Source organism: Mesoplodon densirostris, chromosome 1, assembly GCF_025265405.1.
Source record: "Mesoplodon densirostris isolate mMesDen1 chromosome 1, mMesDen1 primary haplotype, whole genome shotgun sequence".
NCBI classification, from domain to species: Eukaryota; Metazoa; Chordata; class Mammalia; order Artiodactyla; family Ziphiidae; genus Mesoplodon; species Mesoplodon densirostris.
The window spans coordinates 158,448,058-158,470,183 of record NC_082661.1 but is presented as its reverse complement, the minus strand read 5'-3'; the positions used below and the strand labels follow the sequence as shown (position 1 = coordinate 158,470,183).

Below are 22,126 nucleotides of genomic sequence, written 5' to 3'. Positions count from 1 at the left end.
TAAAAAATGAATACCTCAATTAATTTGGCAGAGTAACTTCCATTCTGATACATGCAAATTTTGCATTTTTAAACTTATTCCAATTTTTTTTAAGTTTTAAGCATCTTCACAGACTGAAAATGTTCATATTCAATTCATACACATTATTAAGCTGTACATCACCACCCTTCTTGAGGAATATGCTAACTCTCCGTGTTATTAATATGCCAACAGTGCTCAATGATGCCTTCCACAGTTAATTGGCTAAGAAATCTTATCCTTAAAAACGTAATTAATAAATCCACACTGAAGTTCAGAGGATGCCTTGGATAAAGATCTATAGTTAATTTTTTTGAAACTACTGTTTGTTTTGAGTTGCTATCTCTATCTTCTGTTATGAAAAATGTCAGCATTTATATTTCACTTTATCGTAATCCATGATAATTTATCACAAACTAAGTTCATGTTAGATTGGATATCCAAAACACACTGCTTAATTCCACAAATAATGACTAAGTATCTAATACATTCTAGGCTGAAAGATTAAAAATTCATTCCTAAAAAGGGGTAAGAAAATAATTTTCTTATACATATTAAAAACCAGGTATGTTAGAGAAAAAGAAGTCTACAGAATCAAATGAAATTAACAGAATTTGTTAAAACTAACATCAGTCTCCTCAAAACATTTAAATTCTCTACTGAGTCCTTTGATGTTAACAAATTTAATATCCCAACAATCTATCTTATTTATATATGTGATATGTGTGTGTATGCATGCGTGTGTATGTATGTATATCAATCACTTGTCTCTTGTCAATTATCTCCTCGGCAAGCAACGTATCTACTCCAAAAAAACCGACAAAAACAAAACCAAAAAAAACCCCAAATCCTGTAAACTCAAGAAAATATGTTACCTGTGCCTACTCTATAATTTTCTGTCACAAAACAAAAGAAATAACAACAGATGCAGAACGAGGTCTATTCAACAACGGATGTAATGGTTAATTGGTTCTTAATTATTCTCTCATGTAGTTTTGTAATGTTACTTCAGCTAAGTATATTTTTCAAAAATTAATTTTCATGATTCTATTTCCTCAGTTCCTTCAAAGAGTGATGTCCAGTCTCAAATTTGATGTAGATTACCTTCCTGATTCTGGTGGAACTGAGAAAATTCAACAGAGCAACTCTTTGTTATATTTAGTGGAGTACAGAAGGCAAAAGCAAAACTCCATCAGTAAAACATGAATAAGTCTAACAAACAAAGCACTGTTGTTAATATAGTTTTGTCACGTTTGTAATGTAAGGAACCACAATTTGCAATCACTGTAACATAGCTCACCTGTTCATTTTTGCAAAGCCACACACTGTTTCCACTTAACACAGTAAAAATTTTAGCTTTATAGCCTCTCAGTTCAAGATATCCACATTTCTCAGGTGCAACAGCTCCTTGAGACTGTGAGGAAAGGGCCTGTAACTTCAGTGCATTTAACAGGACACTGATCCAGTCATTTCTCTCCTCTGAAAATAGACAGGAGAAAATACATATGCTTAGTAAGTTATAAACACATACAAATGTGGAAAGAGATTGACTTTCTCTGAAACAGATCATTTACAGATTCTTTCCCAGAACCACAATCTAAATGCTACTGTCGGCAGGGCAAATGGCCCAATTTTGTTAGGGAAAAGAAATAACACTTATTAGTCATTCCTTGGTATCCACAGGAGATTGGTCCCAGGACCCACAGCAGATACCAAACTCTGCAGATGCTGAAGTCCCTTAGAGTCAGTCAGCCCTCTGCATCCTCAGGTTCATCAACTGAGGGTTCCACCAACCAGGGATCAAAAATGTCCTCAGATGTGGAAATCAAGGATATGGAGGGCCGACTGTATTCAGATGTCCTGTAACCAATATCACTGGCTTCACCTGGCAGCTAAATAGAAATGCAAGATCCTAGACCTTGTTACAGGCCTCCTGACTTGATGAATTAGAATCTTCATTTTAAGAAGATCTCCAGATGATGTGTATCCATGTTAACATCTAAGTAGCATTCTGTTAGATTATTCATGAGATTGGATTGTCTCTTTTAATATAAGAAAATAATATGGCTACTGAACAGGTAACAGATTGTACCCAGCAATGCAGTTACTAAAATATCCAGAAAAGCTTACTTTCTAACAGGCACTTGGAATCTACTCAAGAGTGTGCTTGCCTTGATATTCACTCACCCATTCCATTCACTAACAATAGCATCTTCATCTGTTGAATTAAAACTTAGTTGTCTCACTCTTTCCACAAAGTGACCTTCAACTATGTACAACACATTGTGTTACAGGCATAGGAATTCGATCCAGTCCCCAAAGAGCAATCAAAGCTGTAAGTCAGGTTTGATATGAACACATAATGGAACACAGAATACTACAACTGTCATGCAAGAGGTATCAAATAATGTATGAGTCAATTCAATGGAGGTAAGTGATTTGCTGAAGGTCATATAGCACATATTAAAATTAGGAGAATCAAATGTTTTAATTCTCAGACAATTGTCCTCGGCACTATGAGAAAAAAAAAAAAAAGGATATTTGTGTGAGCTCTTGAGGATGAGGAGCAATTTAAAAGACAAAACTGGAGTTTGGGAGGAGGATGAGCAAAACAGAATTCTAAGCAGAGGAAACACAAGACCAAAGGTGGAAACAACAAACATCTGCTCAGGGACTAATTTATGAATGAGCATATTTATAATTCTGAACTCACAAAGAAATAATGGGAAATATGGCTGGAGATCCTACAGGGCCTAGGAGAGGAATTTGGTCTTTATTATGGAGGCAAAAGAAAACCATTTCAAAATTCTTGGCAAGAAAGGGACATGATTAAGATGACAGACCAATCTGGAAGCTTGGAGGTCAGGAATAAGGCAATAGAGACTTAAAGTATACAAGGAAAAGGGAAACATATGGAGAGTCAAGATATTAAGGAGAGTAAAAAATAGCTATGTTTTTGAATATGTTTGACACGTGTTCACCAAAAAATGAATTAATTACTCAGAATAAAAGGTAGCTGGGTATCATGAGTCGACCAAAGAAGGTAGAAGCTTGTATTAACAGAACCACCTGAGGTTTTCAGCTCCCTGGCATGAGCATCCAGGCAGACTGATAGCAATATGTGAATGAAGGTAATCTATACAAGGGAAGACTCATGACAGTGGATAAATGTTTAATGTAAAAGGAGAAGAAATGGTATATACCTGAGGTATAACTGATTCTAGGAGGCTAGAAAATGGGCCAGCAAAAAAAAGAAAAAAAAATGGAAAAGTGATTATTAAGATAAAAAGGAAAAAAACAAACAAAACAGGCTAAATTCCAGGTAGGAAACTTTTTTGAGAAGGAAAGAGTAAGCAGGACCCAAGCTTGGGAAATTGCCTGGTATCTCAGATCCTTCTAAGACAGGTCTGGTTAGAGGTGATGTCATTGTGGATTGAAATAAGTCTCCATATTAGACTTGCTTACATTCCAGCATGGATCCAGAGTTATTATACAATACAAGTCTTAATTTTTAAAGTATCTTCATTCTTTCTCACCTTCAAAACTACTAAAACCAGCTAGTTGTGTCTTTAATGACCAAGGCCAAAGTATTTATTAAAAACTCATTCAACAATATTTTTTTGCAGGTATTACATAATCTTCAATAACAGCGTTTGTTCCTATATACCAGGATGAAATATTTCTCAAGTTTCCCTAGCATCATTATAAAGTAAAAGACATGAAAATATTCAGGTAACTAAGCCTATGTCAATATACAGTAGCTACTCTACATTTTACATCTACACAAACAGACTGCACTATAATAACTTATTACATTTTCAGTAACAGCAAAAGACCTTCCACTCTACTTGGTGATTACTTGTGATCATTGAGTACACACAAGATATTCCTGCCAAGTAAATGGTATATAATGTTTTCTGTTTGTTTATGTTAATCCATATAAATCACTGACTTTGAAATGTAGGTCATAATTTAATGAACAGGGCCAAAATGATTGTGGTTTCCAGACTACTATTAGCATATATCTCAGTTTGTCAGGAAATAATTTGAAACGGGCAATTGCATTAACTGTTGGACTTAAGTATATTATGGCTGTATCTCAACAAATGGTGCCCTTATAGCCTAGAAGAATTCTCTAGCTCCTGAGGGCCTCATTTACTAATAGGAAGTACAGTCATGAAGAAGAACAGGATTGAATAGTAACATTCAGTTTATATATATATATATTTTTTTATATATAATCTCAAATACTTTGAAAGCTAACAACTTGTGGAATGTAATGATAAAATTATTTTGTCACCTCTCTCTTTTTTTTATTTTATTTTTATTTTTTTTTATTTTTTATTTTTTATTTTATTTTATTTTTTTTTATTTTACAAATTTAATCAGTTATACATATACATATTACTCTACGGCCATACCACCTTGAACGCGCCCGATCTCGTCAGTTTATATTTAATTACCCATACCAATGGAGATAAACAGTGATACAGACAATTCAAACACAATGAAAGAGATTACAAGTGTCATTGGTATTTGGCTTTGCAAAGTGTACATACTTGAACATGGGAAACATGCTCTGACAAGTCACAATATTCCAAAACAAATAATGATTTCCCCTTGGGCAAAGGCAAAGCTGGATACTAAGCTGGCTTTTGCCTGCTCTTCACACCAAGATACTTTTATTCTTTCCAATAACAGGTGTTTATTGAGCATCTATTTTGATCTTAGCACTGGGTTAAGCACTATTCCCTCTGAGAATATACTCTGATGTTGATATATCTTTGCTCAGAGTAGAGCATTCCAGGTTGGAAAAAGAAAAAAAGGAGTTAGCAATCCCCTCAAACCTCAAATTATTTCTTGAGGTTTTCAGGAATGCCAACTCAAGAGTGTACAAATAAAAAAAAAAGAGGTTAATAAAAATGAACAGGAGAGACTTATCCTCTGGACTACTGGATTTAGCACTAGGCATATTCATTAGTAAAAAAGGATTGATTATATGAGGGGTTACTACACAAGTGCCATGTAAAACATTAAAAATAGAATCTAACAAAGTTTGGATGTACTCTTAACTTTGGATATAATATAATCTAACTAAAGATTCCTCAGTGTAACCCATGATCAATATTAGAGAAGGAATTATTACACACCAGTGTTGTTCTTGAAATTGATAATGATTCATTCGTACAAATGTCTACTGAGTGCCTACTATGTTCTAAGCCCTATTCTGAATACCAGGAATGAAGCAGGAAGATCATGGCCTTACTCTCCAGAAACTTACACTCTTGTGAAAGGAGGAAGGCAATAAAATGTAGACATATATTACACGGTGACAAGTGCAATGGGATAAAATAAAGCATAGGATGAAGGGCACAGAAAGTGCTATTTTATATAGGGTAATAGAAAAAGGCTCAGAAAGAAGGTGATGGTTAAGCAAAAGCCTAAAGGAAGTGGAAGTGATGGAGCAAGTTAGGAGGAGGACTGGAGGAAGAGCCTTCCAGGATGCAGAAAGCAGAAAGTGCCAAGGCCAAGGCAACAGCAGATTTGGCATGCTCACGGGACAAGAGACCCCTGTAGCTGCAATGCAGTGAATGAGGTAGAGCACAGAAGGAAACAGGACAGAGAGACCAGGGTCAGATCCTGCATGGACTCTGGAAATCACAGTACTTCACTCTCAGTGAGCTGGAAACATGACAGAGCATCTGAAATAAACTGACAGGACCTGACTTTCTTGTTGAAGGATCGCTCTGACAACCGTACTGAAAATATGACTGCAGTCGATCAAGGGAGGTTGTGACAATCATCAAGATAGAAATGGTGGCTTGTAGGAGAGTGACGGTGGTAGAGGTGCTGACAGTTGGTCAGAGCCCTGACATATTTCCAAAATCAAACTGGTAAGATTTGCTGATGGCCTGGATGTGAGCGAGGTAGGAAAAGATTCGATGATGACACCAAAGTTTGTGGCCTGTTATGATAGGCAATCAAAGTACACAACAGAGAACTTTCAACTCCCCTGGCTCTCCCTCAAGATAGCAAATGTTCCATGCCTTGTTCCTTTTTTTTAAAAATAAATTTATTTATTTTATTTATTTATCTTCGGCTGCATTGTCTTCCTTGCTGTGCATGGGCTTTCTCTAGTTGGGGCGAGCGGGAGCTACTCTTCTGTTTTGTAGATAGGTTCGTTTGTGCCATACTTTAAATTCCACATATAAGTGATATCATATGGTATTTGTCTTTCTCTGTCTGACTTACTTCACTTAGTATGATAATCTCTAGTTGCATTCATGTTGCTGCAAATGGCATTATTTTGTGTTTTTTTATGGCCGAGTAGTATTCCATTGTATAATTGTACCACATCTTTTTATGCATTCATTGGTTGATGGACATTTAGGTTGTTTCCATGTTTTGGCCATTGTGAATAGCGCTGCTATGAACATTGGGGTGCATGTATCTTTTTGAGTTATAGTCTTGTCCAGGTATATGCCCAGGAGTGGGATTGTTGGATCATATGGTAATTCTATTTTGACTTTTCTGAGGAACCTCCATACTGTTTTACATACTGTCTACACCAACTTACATTCCCACCAATAGTGTAGAAGGGTGCCCTTTTCTCCACACCCTCTCCAGCATTTGTTATCTATAGACTTTTTAATGATGGCCATTCTGACCAATGTGAGGTGTACCTCATTATAGTTTTGACTTGCATTTCTCTAATAATTAGTGATGTTGAGCATCTTTTCATGTACCTACTGGCCATCTGTATGTCTTCTTTGGAAAAATGTCTATCAAGGTCTTCTGCCCATTTTTTGAACGGGTTGTTTGTTTTTTGTTGTTGAGTTGTATCAGCTATTTGTGTATTTTGGAGATTAAGCCTTTGTCGGTTGCATCATTTGCAAATATTTTCTCCCGTTCTGTAGGGTTTGTTTTTTTTTTTTGGTTTGGTTTGGTTTGTTTCTTTGTTTGTTTTATGGTTTCCTTTGCTGTGCTTGCAGGTTTGATTAGGTGCCACTTGCTTATTTTTGTTTTTATTTCTATTGCCTTGGGAGACTGACCTAAGAAAACATTGGTATAATTTATGTCAGAGAATGTTTTGCTTATGTTCTCTTCTAGGAGTTTTATGGTGTCATGCCTTATGTTTAAGTCTTTAAGCCATTTTGAGTTTATTTTTGGACCACTCAGAATTCATAAGCCTTCTAACTATGAGAACTGCCCACTGAAAATGTGGTATCACCTGTTTTTTAAAGTAACACAACACCTGTGTGACTACAGGTGCCAAGGGCATACAGACTAACTGAAGGATCATTAGCTGTTACAACCCTCTGAGCAATTCCAGCAATTCTGCTTGAGGACAAAAGTAATCAGATTAAATTTTCTAGTTGAGGAAGAGAATTTTAAAGATGTTATTATTTCAATAAAATTAACTTTCAAGTAAGAAAATAACAATATTTTCACAAGGAAATCCAGGGGAATTGAAGCCTTAGAAAATTTGTGGGGAAAAGATGCCAAATTGTAATCTTCTCTTAGCAACACCAGTGGTCAATTCAGCATTTTTGAAATCCTGACACTGGTTTCAGGGGAGACAAAGGGAGCTGTGTATTTAGGTCACTCAGAACCTTTTCACCAAAAATGAAGAATTCATCTCTGTTACAATGTCAAACTACTGCCCCTTTCTAAACTTTGATTTTGCTTCTTGATTAGATTGAAGCAAAGTTTAATTAGGCTTAAAGTTCATTAAGTCAAGTTTTTCATAAGCCACTATGGTTGACTTCTCAGTGTCCACCAAATAAAAAATAACCAACAATTTGTATACATGGAAGGAGGAATAAAAAATAACTTAATAAAATACATATAGTATCTTGTTGAAGGTTCCATACCAAATACATAGACACATGTGCCATTTACATATATATATATACATATACACATACATACACACACGCATACACCCTTATACACTTATCTTTAAAAATGTGAGTTGTTACTATGTAAAAATGACTTTCAATGAAAAGAGCATATTCATTAATTCTATGTTGACAGTCTCAGTTTTCACTGAAGCAGTATTTTCATGGTGTCAAAAATTAAAGACCTAAGACTTATGTAACAAACAATAATTCATACTAAGGTTCATAAAGTTTTTGTTTGTTTGTTTAATAGATCTTTATTGGAGGATAATTGCTTCACAGTACTGTGTTAGTTTCTGTTGACACCAAAATGAATCAGCCATATGCATACATGTCCCCATATCTCCTCCCGCTTGAGCCTCCCTCTTATCCTCCATATCCCACCCCTCTAGGTCACCACAAGGCACTGACCTGAACTCCCTGCGCTATGCTTCTGCTTCCCACCAGCCAACTATTTTACATTCAGTAGTGTATATATGTTGATGCTACTCTCACTTCGCCCCAGCTTCGCCCTCCCACCCCATGTCATCAAGTCCATTCTCTATGTCTACCTCTTTATTCCTTCCCTGCAACTAGGTTCATCAGACCATTTTTTTTTCTTAGATTCCATATATATGTTAGCATATGGTATTTGTTGTTTTCTTTCTGACTTACTTCACTCCGTATGACAGACTCTAGGTACTTCCACCTCACTATAAATAACTCAATTTAATTTCTTTTTATGGCTGAGTAATATTCCATTGTATATATGTGCCACATCTTCTTTATCCATTCATCTGTCAGTGGACATTTAGATTGCTTCCACATCCTGGGTATTGTAAATAGTGCTGCAATGAATACTGTGGTATGTGTCTCTTTTTGAATTATCATTTTCTCAGGGCATATGACTAGTTGTGGGATTACTGGGTCATATGGTAGTTCTATTTTTAGTTTTTTAGGAAACTCCATACTGTTTTCCATGATGGTTGCATCAATTTATATATCCACCAACAGTGAAGGGGGGTTTGTTTTCCACCACAGCCTTTCTAGTATTTACTGTTTCTAGATTTTCTGATGATGGCCATTCTCACCAGCATGAGGTGATACCTCACTGTAGTTTTGATTTGCATTTCTCTAATAATTAGTGATGTTGAGAATCTTTTCATGTGCCTCTTGGCTATCTGTATGTCTTCCTTGGTGAAATGGCCTTAGGTCTTCCACCCATTTTTTAACTGGATCGTTTGTTCTTTTGCTATTGAGCTCCATGAGCTATTTGTATATTTTGGAGATTAATCTTTTGTCTGTTGATTCATTTGCAAATAGTTTCTCCCATTCTGAGGGTTGTCTTTTTGTCTTGTTTATGGTTTGTTTGCTGTGCAAAAGCTTTTAAGTTTAATTAGGTCCAATTTGTTTACTTTTGTTTTTATTTCCATTTCTCTAGGAGGTGGGTAAAAAAAGATCTTGCTGTGGTTTATGTCAAAGAGTGTTTTTCCTATGTTTTCCTCTAAGACTTTTATAGTGTCTGGTCTTATATTTAGGTCTTTAATACACTTGGAGTTTATTTTTCTGTATGGTGTTAGGGAGTGTTCTAATTTCATTCTTTTACATGTACCTGTCCAGTTTTCCCAGCACCACTTATTGAAGAGGCTGTCTTTTCTCCACTGTATGTTCTATCCTCCTTTGTCGTAAATTTGGTGACAATATGTGCATGGGTTTATCTCTGGGCGGTCTGTCCTGTACCATTGATCTATATTTCAGTTTTTGTGCCAGTACCATACTGTCTGGATTACTGTAGCTTTGAGGTGCAGTTTGAAGTTGGGAAGCCTGATTCCTCCAACTACATTTTTCTTTTTCAGGATTGCTTTGGTTATTTGGGGTCTTTTGTGTTTCCATACGAATTGCAAAATTTTTTGTTCTAATTCTGTGAAGAATGCCATTGGTAGTTTGACAGGGATTGTATTGAATCTGTAGATCGCTTTGGGTAGTACAGTCATTTTCACAATATTGATTCTTCCAATCCAAGAACATGGTATATTTCTTCATCTGTTTATGTCATCTTTGATTTCTTTCATCATTATTTTATAATTTTCTGAGTACAAGACTTTTGTCTCCTTAGGGAGGTTTATTCCTAGGTATTTTATTCTTTTTGTTGCAGTGGTAAACAGGAGTGTGTCCTTGATTTCTCTTTCAGATTTTTCATTGTTGGTGTAGAGGAATGACAGAGATTTCTGTGCATTAATTTTATATCCTGCAACATTACCAAATTCATTGATTAGTTCAAGTAGTTTTCTGGTGGCATCTTTAGGATTTTCTATGTATAGTATCATGTCATCTGCAAACAGTGACAGTTTTATTTCTTTTCCAATTTGTATTCCTTTTATTTTTTTTTCTTCTCTGATTGTCATGGCTAGGACTTCCAAAACTATGTTGAATAAGAGTGGCGAGAGTGGATATCCTTGTCTTGTTCCTGATTTTAGAGGAAATGCTTTCAGTTTTTCACCACTGTATATGGTGCTTGCTGTGGGTTTGTCATATATGGTCTTTATTATGTGGAGGTAGGTTCCCTCTATGCCCATTTTCTGGAGAGTTTTCATCCATCATAAATGGGTGTTGAATTTTGTCAGAAGCTTTTTCTGCATCTATTGAGATGATCATATGGTTTTTCTTCTTCAATTTGTTAATGTGGTATATCACACTGTTTGATTTGCATATATTGAAGAATACTTGCATCCCTGGGATAAACCCCACTTGATCATGGTGTATGATCCTTTTAATGTACTGTTGGATTCTGTTTGCTAGTATTTTGTTCAGGATTTTTGCATCTAATGTTCATCAGTGATATTGGTCTATAATTTTATTTTTTGTGTGAGTCCTTTTTCTGGTTTTGTATCAGGGTGATGGTGACTTTGTAGAATGAATTTGGGAGTGTTTCTCCCTCTGCAATTTTTTGGAAGAGTTTGAGAAGGACTGGTGTTAGCTGTTCTCTAAATGTTTGATAGAATTCCACCTGTGAAGCCATCTGGTCCTGGACTTTTGTTTGTTGGAAGATTTTTAATTACGGTTTCACTTTCATTGTGATAGGTCTGTTTATATTTTCTAATTCTTTCTGGTTCAGTCTTGGAAAATTGTACCTTTCTAAGAATTTGTCTGTTTCTTCATGGTTGTCCATTTTATTGGCATATAGTTGTTTGCAGTATTCTCTTATAATCCTTTGTATTTCTGCAGTGTCAGTTGTGATTTCTCCTTTTTCATTTCTTATTTTATTGATTTGTGTCCTCTCCTTTTTTTTCTTGATGAGTCTGTGCAAGGGTTTACTAATTTTGTTTATCTTCTCAAAGAACCAGCTTTTAGTTTTATTGATCTTTCTATTGTTTTCTTCATTTCTATTTCATTTTTTTCTGCTCTGATCTTCATGATTTCTTTCCTTCTACCGACTTCGGGTTTTCTTTGTTCTTCTTTCTCTAGCTGTTTTAAGTGTAGTGTTAGATTGTTTATTTGAGATTTTTCTTGTTTCTTCAGGTGAGATTGAATTGCTATAAACTTCCCTCTTAGAACTGCTTTTGCTGCATACCATAGGTTTTGGGTTGTCATGCTTTCATTGTCATTTGTTCCTATGTTTCTTTTGTTTTTTTTTTTCGGGGGGGGTACACGGACCTCTCACTGTTGTGGCCTTTCCCACTGCAGAGCACAGGCTCTGGACGCACAGGCTCAGCGGCCATGGCTCACGGACCCAGCCGTTCCACAGCATGTGGGATCTTCCTGGACTGGGGCACAAACCCGTGTCCCCTGCATCGTAAGACAGACTCTCAACCACTGTGCCACCAGGGAAGCCCCCTATGTATTTTTTAACTTCTTCTTTGATTTCTTCAGTGATCTCTTCATTATTTAGTAGCACACTGTTTAGCCTCCATGTATGTATGCTTTTTAGTTTTTTTCCTGTAATTGATCTCCAGTCTCATAGTGTTGTAGTCAGAAAAGACACTTGATATGATTTCAATTTTATTTAATTTTCCAAGGCTTTATTTGTGACACAAGATGTGATCTATCCCGGAGAATGTTCCATGTGCACTTGAGAAGAAAGTGTATTCTGCTGCTTTTGGGTGGAATGTTCTATAAATATCAATTAAATCTATGTGGTCTATTGTATCATTTAAAGCTTGTGTTTCCTTATTTATTTTCTGTTTGGATGATCTGTCCATTGGTATAAGTGGGGTGTTAAAATCCCCTACTATTATTGTGTTACTGTCAATTTCTCCTTTCATGGTTGTTAGCATTTGCCTTATGTATTGAGGTGTTCCTATGTTGGGTGCAAAAACATTTATAATTGTTATATCTTCTTCTTGTATTTATCCTTTGATCATTATGTAGTGTCCTTCCTTATCCCTTGTAACAGTATTTATTTTAAAGTCTATTTTATCGAACACAAGTATTGCTACTCCAGCTTTCTTTTGATTTCCATTTGCATGGAATATCTCTTCCCATCCCTTCACTTTTAGTCTGTATGTGTCCCTAGGTCTGAAGTGGGTCTCCCCGGGATCGAGTGGGCCAGGCAATCGCCCTTGGCTCCTCTCTCGCTCCTCCCAGAGGGCCCCTCCTGCCTGCCTCTCTTACTCTCCCCAGCCTCAGGGGTGCCGATCCTTTCTGGCCTCCAGTTCTCCTCCCCTCTCAATCACCCCACATCCTACCAGTTCACTTGGGGGTTCCTCCCATCTCCTTGGGCATCAGGGTCCCCCACTAGCGGCTGGCAGGTGCCCTAGTTGTGGGGAGATACTAATTCCATGTCTTCTCACACTGCCATCTTGATTCCATCCCCTCCATATACTAAGTTTACATAATAAGGATGAACTATATACCCCAGAGGGACTTATTGGTCCATTGTAAACATGTAACTTTTAAACATGTGTGGGTTGATACATTTTCTTTAAATAAAATGTGTCTGTTTAATTTGTAACTGCCACAAGTAAATATGGCTAAACAGATTTTCACACAAGTCGAAGCTTTATTATATCTAGCCTAAAATGCAGACTCTGTGGCATATGTGAATTTCCCTATGAGAAGCCAACGGGAAGAGGATAAGCACCTCAAAGAAACAGGAAATCAGCTCGGGCAGTGGAGACCAGAGCATAAGGACTGACCATTCTGATAGCCAGTCAAGAGGAGCAATGTCGTGTGTTTTAAGAAAATACAGAAAAAGAGAAACTGTTATTTCAAAAAAGAGTTTCATATCGAGCATCACAACTGTGGATAATTTTCTGAATTTCAGGCATTTGACTCATAATACATATGTCAATATCATATACTCTAGGATATGGGTTGGCAAACTTTTCTGTAAAGGGCCAGAGAGTAAATATCCCAGGCTTTCCTGGCCATACAGTCTGCAGCAACTACTCAGCACTGCCACTAAGGCACAGAAGCAGCCATAAGGCAACATAAATGAATGAGAGTGGCTGGGGTCTGATAAGATTGTACTTACGAAAACAAGCAGCGGGCCAGATTCTGGTTACAGGCCAGTTTACCAACCCCAGCTCTAGGCTACATTTCTTGACACTTGTTTTTAAATAGCAAGTCAAGTGAGAAACACTTCTTATGTTACACCTGGGCAGTATATACATAGGTACGTTTCACACTATGAGACTTACACTTACTGTAGGCAGTGCACTTTGATATTCCTTATTCTACTGTATTTTATATTTGTTTGGTTTTTGTTTTGTGGGACTTTGGGGGAACCATCAGAAACCACTATGCTGATCTCACAAATTGACAGTGAGTGACTCACAGTTTGAAAAAAATTTGCTGCAGTGTGAGCAGCAGTTGGGACTTATCCATTTACTGATTATCCCAAGTAATAATGGAAACTTTTCAGTGACATACAGTATTTATTGAATGCTTTCCATGTGCCATGCATTGGCATATGTTCTAGGAATCCAGCAATAAAAAAAAAAAAATTGCCCCATAATTCCTAATATTGTTGTAGTTTATAAAAGGTAAATACTTACATGTGTAAAATAGGATAATAACTGTACTACCTACAAATCTCATGAGACTATTGGGAACATGAAGCATTTAGCAAATATCACATATTCAGTAATTTTTCCATACCACGATTATTCAAATAATTAAGTACCAAGAAGTACATTTTAAAATCAAGTTATCATCTCTACTAAAATAAAAGATGCTTTAAGTTAAAATTCTAATTCTTTAGTTAATGAAGATGGCCTTATTTACATTATTTGAAAGTAGTACTGATATACTGAGAGTCAATCAAAGTTACAACAGAGAATTTTAATTTGCCTGTCTCTCCCTTCCCTATCTCCCCCACCCCAGAAAAAAGAGTCAGAGAAGATTTAAAGGTTTAGACTCCATCCACAAACCATGTGCCATCTTTAGATCAATTTTCACCATCAAGTGACCCACAGCAGATGATACAGGTGAAAAAAACTTAAGAAATATAAAAGATACTCCAAAATCTATCTTAAAATGATTACCATGCCTGCTTGATTGTAAAAATAGGCCATACATAAACTTCATAAAACCAATGTTTTAATTGTTAGAAAAATTATTTTTCCACATTGAGTAACTATTTTGCATTATCAACAACTAAAAGTGAGCTCCATAAGAGCAGAGATTTTTGTCTACTTTTCTTCACTGCTATATACCCCAAATTTAGAAGAGTCCTTGGCACTTAGTAGATTTGCACTAAATATTTGTTGCATGAAAGAACAGTGAACAAACAACAATGACTTGTCAATTTTTTTATGTTTTCATATAATGGCATTCAAAAAATTAATATAAAATGTAAATCATTTAAAAGTAACATATTTAAAGATTGCCTGACATTTCTAGCTTAACTGGTGTATTAAATCTAATGATTGGTCAGAAATTAATGTCTCTCTTTTTATACGGATAAAGAAAGAATCTTACCTTCTTTTTCTACTCTAAAAACAAAAGTTCTTTGTGTTGTAACAACTTCAAATTTGTTGTCTCCTTGAACTCGTACCGTAGATATAGCAGAAAGGGGAATTATTCCTTTTGAATACTTCTCCTGTATTGGTTAGAGAAAAAGATCCATAAAGAAGAAACATTAAAATAAAATTCCCTTAATCAAAAATAGAATGGCAAGATATTTACAAGTGCTTCTCCTTCATAATTTCAATCTAAAATTTTAAAATCACATATAAATAGCATATATCCTTATATACACTTAAGTCCCCAGAAAGGAAAATATTAAGTGCCCCTTCCAGGTGAGATGTCTTTTCACTTTTCTCTTCATCTGCAATTAAGAGACAATGACTCACATACAAACAACATAGCAGACCAGCAATACATAGTTCCAAAAAACAGCGGTATGTTCTTTGAAACAATCTGGTCAAAATGATTTTATGGTGTTTGCAGGCATCTGCTGGCCATCACAGGTACTGTAACTACACCATTTCAAAACCACTGCTACATATTGTGAACAAGAATATTATCTAAGAAACCAGACTGTTGGATTGTCTCAATTAACCCACATTGCTCAATGCTCTGATAATGAAGATCTTAATCTCCACTGCATCACTTTTTATTCTCTAGTGACTGAAGAGTGAAAAAACATGGATTTGGCTGTTTGCAATTGGAATATACTTATTACAATTTGGCTCAAGAAAGTCATTCTTAAGACTCTTGATAACTTTCTCCATCTGCATTTTCCTGGACCCTCCTAAACCAATTGGCATAATCATCGCCCCCATAATTTCAACTATTTACTAAGAGTGTAACATTTACTGGGCCCTGTGTTGGAAAGAAAATTCCAAGAGTATTTATATGTTCAAGTGGCCTCAAACTGAAAAACCAACTAATCAAATGAGAAAAAAGTTTAAAAATGAGTACAAAACATGGGAAGTAAGAGTACGAAGATGAGAATTCTCAATTCTGCTTACAAGAGGTCAGAGGTATTTTCACAGAAATAGTGACATTTGAACCTGACTTTAAGAAACCTTAAGTTAACCAAATAGATAAGTGAGGGGGCAGGGGGCATCCTGGCCAGAAAGACTGAATAACAGAGGTGTAAAGTAGAGAAGTAAGAGGAGCTGCAGTGTCGAGTCAAAAGAGATGAGGCTGAAAACATAAATCAGGTCCACATCATGAAAGGTCTTAGTGTCAAAAGAGTTTAGACACAACTTTATGGGGTTTCTTCTACAATTCCTTTCCATCATCTATGGAACCATCACTTTTGACCCGGGTCCCAAGTATCTGAAACAACTGGTTAGGAGAAGAATGTACTAAACCATTCCATGCAGATCACAAGGGTCAAGTTCACATTCCTCCCAGCGGCAAACTCCAGCCATACAATAGCAGATGGGTAAAAGACAGTTGCTGCGAGCAACATGGCAGTCTACTGGGAAGTTTCTCCTCTGCCAGTTGAAGAGATACACTATACTCTCATGGTATTCCCTCTTAGTTATTTGACAGTTTCTTCTACTCTAACCCCCATTCCTGCCTTTATGTATCCATCAAAATCCTATCCATTCTTTAATGCCATCTTCAATAACACCACCATGAAGGCTTTCCTTTATCCTCTCAAGCAGCCAAAATCAAGTAAGATACTTGAACTGTGATTTAGGAAGATGAGGGGGCAACTTTCTGGAAAAGGGGGAGGGAGGTCAAGGAATAAGTACTAACAAAATAACTTTTTCTCCTCCTTATTTTCCATTTTTTTGGTTTTATCTTCTGTCCCTAAGAAAAAAAAATCCCTTCTTACTATTTCAACTACCAACTTTATGTGGAGAATTCTAAAATCTGTCCCTTCCTTCCTTCTTTGTCCATTTCCGTTAACTCCACTCCCATATTTTGAATCATCAATGGGACATATAACTGTCCCATAAGCACCTCAAACTTTAAAACTGAATTACCTCCTGGAAACATACTCTTCCTCTATATCTGTCCATAAAAATATCACTCTTCTGGTCAATCAGTCTTCAATAGAGTAGTTTTTGACTTGTGCTTCTCTTTTGTACCCACATAACCTGGGACTCTTCCGACATCTACATGGTCAACTTGCTCCCTACCAGTTCCTGATTCTTTCTAGTCACGTTAGCTTTCTTGAAGTTCCATGAATACATTGTGGTTCTGCTCAGTCCAGTGACTTTACATATTCTGTTCTGCAAGGAACCATTTTTCATACTCATTTTCACATACTTACTGCCTCTACATCTTTCCTATTTCAGCATTAATATATGCTCTGAAGAAAGCCCTCTGACCAGTCTCTTTTCTCAGGCCCCTCATTCTCACCCAGCCAGATAACCCTAATTTAACAGTAACCTGTACTTTCCTCTATAACAATTACTAATTCTAATTTAAATGATAATTCTTTATATTTACAGTGGGATCATCTGATCAGTACAGTCTTTCCAAACTGTTCATCTTACATCTATTTTCTCCATTACCTTTCACATAATCAGTATTGCATATTTTCTGAATGAATGAATCCTTTGTCCAATCAATCACAATTATACAAACTCCGACAGCTCATTTTTAGTATTTTTTGAAATTCATTTTTTTAAACACCTCCACTGGCCTATACAGCCTACACCCTGATAAACTAACGCCTGATTTACTGCACACTCTCCTGATTTGCCTCCCTACTTTCACAATTATACAAACTCTGACAGCTCATTTTTAGTATTTTTCAAAATTCATTTTTTTAAACACCTCCACTGGCCTATACAGCCTACACCCTGATAAACTAACGCCTGATTTACTGCACACTCTCCTGATTTGCCTCCCTACTTTCAGCTTGTTTTCCCTCTCACCTTTCCTGCATATTATTGTTCAAATGTCATAGTTGGAGAGAATAAAGGAAACATTCATGGAGGAGGAGAACAGGATGGGTCTTGAAGTTTGCACAGGATTTTCATGGATGGTAATGGCTAATGAGAGTTAGAGGGAAGAGCAAAACCATGGAGGTGAAAATACAGGAAAAGACACACAAGTTCTCCACAGTTGTACCAAGACACTGTTGAAAAAGGTCACTGCAAAGAAACACATGACATGATTGGCTTAACAAAGAAAACCCAATAAATGCAAGTGGGTTATAATGGCAATATTAGGCAATACTAGACCAGGAAGTGCTCTAGGAATTGACAGGAGGGAGAGAATGTCTCCCCATTGTCAGGCAACCTGAGAGATTCAAAGGGGCACAGCACCTTTGGGGACAGTGATACAGTCTCTTTGGCTGTAAGTTTGTAGTGGCTGAGTCCAGACAGTGAAAAATCCAGAATATCCAGAAACATTTATTTACACTTTATCCCCCAGGTGATCCACTGTCAAACTGTAGTTTGCCTAAGAATTAGAGGAGCTTACAAAAATACATCTCTAGTGATATAATTAACTATATGTTGAATAAAACGTTACCATTAACCCATTTTTCAGTAGAGAAAAAAATGAAGCAGCATTGTAGAGAAAGACACAGGAATTTTAAAAAGGAGATTTTCCTTCTTCTAGATCTCTTCAAAGAGATTAAAAAAAAATTCCTTAAAAACATAACAACTCACCAACATGCCTACAATAATAATGTTGTTTAACGTTAGTACTTATGGAAGAGTAATAGAAAAATAAATTCCCCAGAAGTGATAAAAATATACTTAAGAAGCGAAATACTATGCTACTTTAACCTCAGGAAGTTGTAGTTTCTCTAATAGCTCATCTATAATCTTTTCTGAGATTCTAAGATAAATCTCAAAATTTTTAACACTGTAGAGTTCATTTTACATTTCCATTCTAACACACAATAAAGACAAAACAGGAAGAGAAATAAAACTAAACCAAATGACACTAGGCTCAAAATGACTGCATTTTTCAGCATGTGAAATTTTCCTTAAGGAAAGAAATTCTAAAGCATCCCTTGAGCCTATAATACACAGATATCTAGGTCAACTTTGCCATTTATCTACCACTTTCCGACAATGAAATGACCATAGGGCAATTCTGCCCCTAGCTGAGTGAGAACAGGGGTGAGTGAGATCTCTTGGCAGGTGACCAGATATCAAGGCTGTTGGGATGATGCCATTTTCAGTAATACAATGAAAAGGCCTTGCTGAGACATGATTGGGCAGCACCGAGGAAAGCAGAAGAAAACTAGGGGAACAGGCAACTCTGCAAACTACCTCCTGAAAGCCCAACCACAGGCTTCTCAAGTGCACATTAAACACTGAAAGACACAACTCCTTGACGCACAGGACCACGAAAACTGCACACCCAGCTGAGATAGAAGCTATGGCCACACTTATGCTCTCTGTTCACTGGCCTTGAAATCCCCTCTTCCCAGTCCACCAATCCATCCCTTTTGCCAGAAGGGTCACAACAGAAACCATGTCTCTTTTTAGGAAACACCCATCCTAGTGTTTTGGGGGTTTTTTGCCAACATGAAACCACTCATCTGAGTAGTAAAGGAACGAAATGCCATAGGAAACAACAATTTGATTTTTTTTTAATTTTAATGTCAAGGTAAAGAATTTGTAATAATTCATCTTAACAAATTTTTATCTTAATTTAAAGCCAAGGCTGGGGCTTCCCTGGTGGCGCAGTGGTTGAGAGTCCACCTGCCAATGCAGGGGACACGGGTTCTTGCCAAGGTCCGGGAAGATCCCACATGCCGTGGAGCGGCTAGACCTGTGAGCCATGGCCGCTGAGCCTGCGCATCCAGAGCCTGTGCTCCACAACGGGAGAGGCCACAACAGTGAGAGGCCCGCATACAGCAAAAACAAAACAAAACAAAACAAAACAAAACCAAGGCTGCATCGTTTTTATTGCATCAGGGTGGATAGGTGCTCAGCTCCTCACTACAGTTGAGATGAGCTTTTAAAGGACAAAGAGAGTGAGTCTGGTTGGACAGAGACACTAGAAATTCTCTCTCCTGAATGATAATGATATCAACCCCACCAGAGCCTGATGGCACAAAACAGTTTTTTCTTCCTCATTTCAAGCAAACCAGAGAAGGGCACAGGTGCTAAAGAAAACCAGAGGTCAGATTGCATCAGATACAGAGACTACATTTTACCCACCCTAGGTTACCAAAATTGTCTCAAGATTCAAATGAACAAGCAAACTAAAAACAGTAGCTAAGGCAGAAAACTAGCTTTTAAAAATGTTCATCCCATATCTTGCAAATGTCAAAGAGGTGTGTTTAAACCTATCTGATGCTTTAGCGGGATCACTGCAAAGAGAAACCAATTAATACTTCTCTAAACTTTCTATTATTCTTAGTGTTGTAGCATGCAGTGTGTATTACTTTCTGTCTAAAAGCATACGCTCTTCTTCCTTGTAGCACTGAACAATCAATACGTGAAAGGGAATCTAAATCTCTATTTGAGCCACAAATAACACCAATATTAGGCAGCGAAAAATCACTAAATAATGAGAATATTAGATCTAATATAATCTAATATATAATATTAGATTATAAACTATAAATAAGAAGATGTGGTTAAGTGTTAAATCAATATATTAAAAGAATGAATATAGTTAAGATTGTAAAATTATATGATTTTAACTAACAAAAAATACGGTCTACTTATTAGTTGCAATGTTTTAATTAAGGAAATTTTCAAACACATAGAAGTTGAAAGATTAGTATAACGAACACTCATAACCTCAATTGGACAGTTGTTAACATTGCTATTTTTTGTTTTACCTAGCTATGCATGTGTGCATATATATATATATATATATATATATACACACACATATATATAAATATACATATAGAGAGGGTATATATAGATAGGTAACATTTGAAAGACATTTGCATATATAATGACACTTCACCCCTAAATATTTCAGCCTACATCTCCTAAGAATAAAGACATTCTCATCCCTAAGGAGAAGGACATGATCAAAATAGTATCATGTCGTTAAGACTCAACTGCCTAAAGAATATACTGTAACCACTTGCACATCAAGATATTCGGTGTGCTCTAACTCCAAACACAACCTTTTCAGCTTCATCTCCCACTAGTCTCCCAAACATACTCTATTTTCCAATCAGAGAATCTGGGCATCTCATTGTTCTCTCTGCTATCAAGTCCTGTTCTTTCTAGTTTCTCTACGTACAAACATTCTTCTTTCTTCAAAATTCATGGTCATTAGAAATCTCATGCAAGAAGCGTTCCTTGATTCTTCCATACCCCTTCCAGAGGACAAAATAACCTCTCCTTGCTTTGCCATTTTCTATTTGTGGTGTCATTTTGTAAACATTTTTGAGCACCCTCTAGGATAAAGGCAATTTCTTATGTATCTGCATATCACTTATAGCAAATCCTGTAGTTTGTAGGAGATATCCCATAAATAATTGTTAGATACTTAAGTTTTAAAAAATCCCAATTTTATATGTCTGGGAAAAGTTAAACTATGGAAAGAGTTAAGTGTTTTATCCTATGCAAATTCTTTTCATGTTGATAATCCAACTCCTATTCTTAAAGACCAAATCACGTGCTTAGTTTATTGAAGTGCACTCAGCATGCATAGGACAATCTTTGAAAACTGTAAAATGTACTTACCTTATCGTTATTGTAATAAGAAATGCTAAGGCCATCAAATTTCACCCATCTCTTCTGAAACATGCGTTTTCTGTAAAACGTATGAAATTGTCATTTTACATTTAAGAACCATGCACTTGGATTTTAAATACATTTGTAATATAGAACTGTGTTGAGTACATTCCAATTTGATAGTAAGCAGTGAAGAAAACAGTAGGCTATGACAATGTACAGTTTTGGCAATGGTACAAAGGAAAGGAAATATGTACAATGACACTTTCTAATCAATTGACCTAGGTGTTTTTAAAAAAGGATACTGCTAACAGTGTCATCATTTTTTAAAATGTAACTTGCAGTGTCATGATCCACATTGGTAAGGTTGAGTGGAAAACAAAGTGCGGTCAGAAACACTATCATGGCACCCATATCCCTTAAAGGAGATAATTCCTCAATGAAGATAACATAAATTTTTATCCTTCATTAGCTTATAACATTTTATCTTATTTTTTAAAATTTTTGCTTTGGGGCATGCATAATATTTTGCTAAAATAACAAAGCTTTGTCAATTGGCTTTACATAGATATATTATTTAATTCTGATCAAATAAGCTGAAAAGGCCCTGACTAAATATGAAGAATCATTTGCAAGCATCCAAAATTCATTGAAACATTAACATTTTGAGAAAAAGAATCATATGAAAGGCAAATGCAGTTTAAA

The 22,126-nt window shown here is 36.2% G+C and overlaps 1 protein-coding gene across 1 annotated transcript in view; it reads right to left on the bottom strand.

Annotated features, from left to right (window-relative positions):
* ARAP2 (ArfGAP with RhoGAP domain, ankyrin repeat and PH domain 2) overlaps positions 1-22,126 on the bottom strand; it is a 191,989-nt gene that overhangs the window by 131,333 nt on the left and 38,530 nt on the right. The window contains exons 6-8 of the mRNA XM_060091555.1: positions 21,431-21,500; positions 14,820-14,940; positions 1,319-1,497 (exon numbers count right to left, since the gene is read on the bottom strand). Of these exons, the coding sequence (XP_059947538.1) occupies positions 1,319-1,497; positions 14,820-14,940; positions 21,431-21,500 (370 nt within the window). The remainder of the gene's footprint in view (positions 1-1,318; positions 1,498-14,819; positions 14,941-21,430; positions 21,501-22,126) is intronic.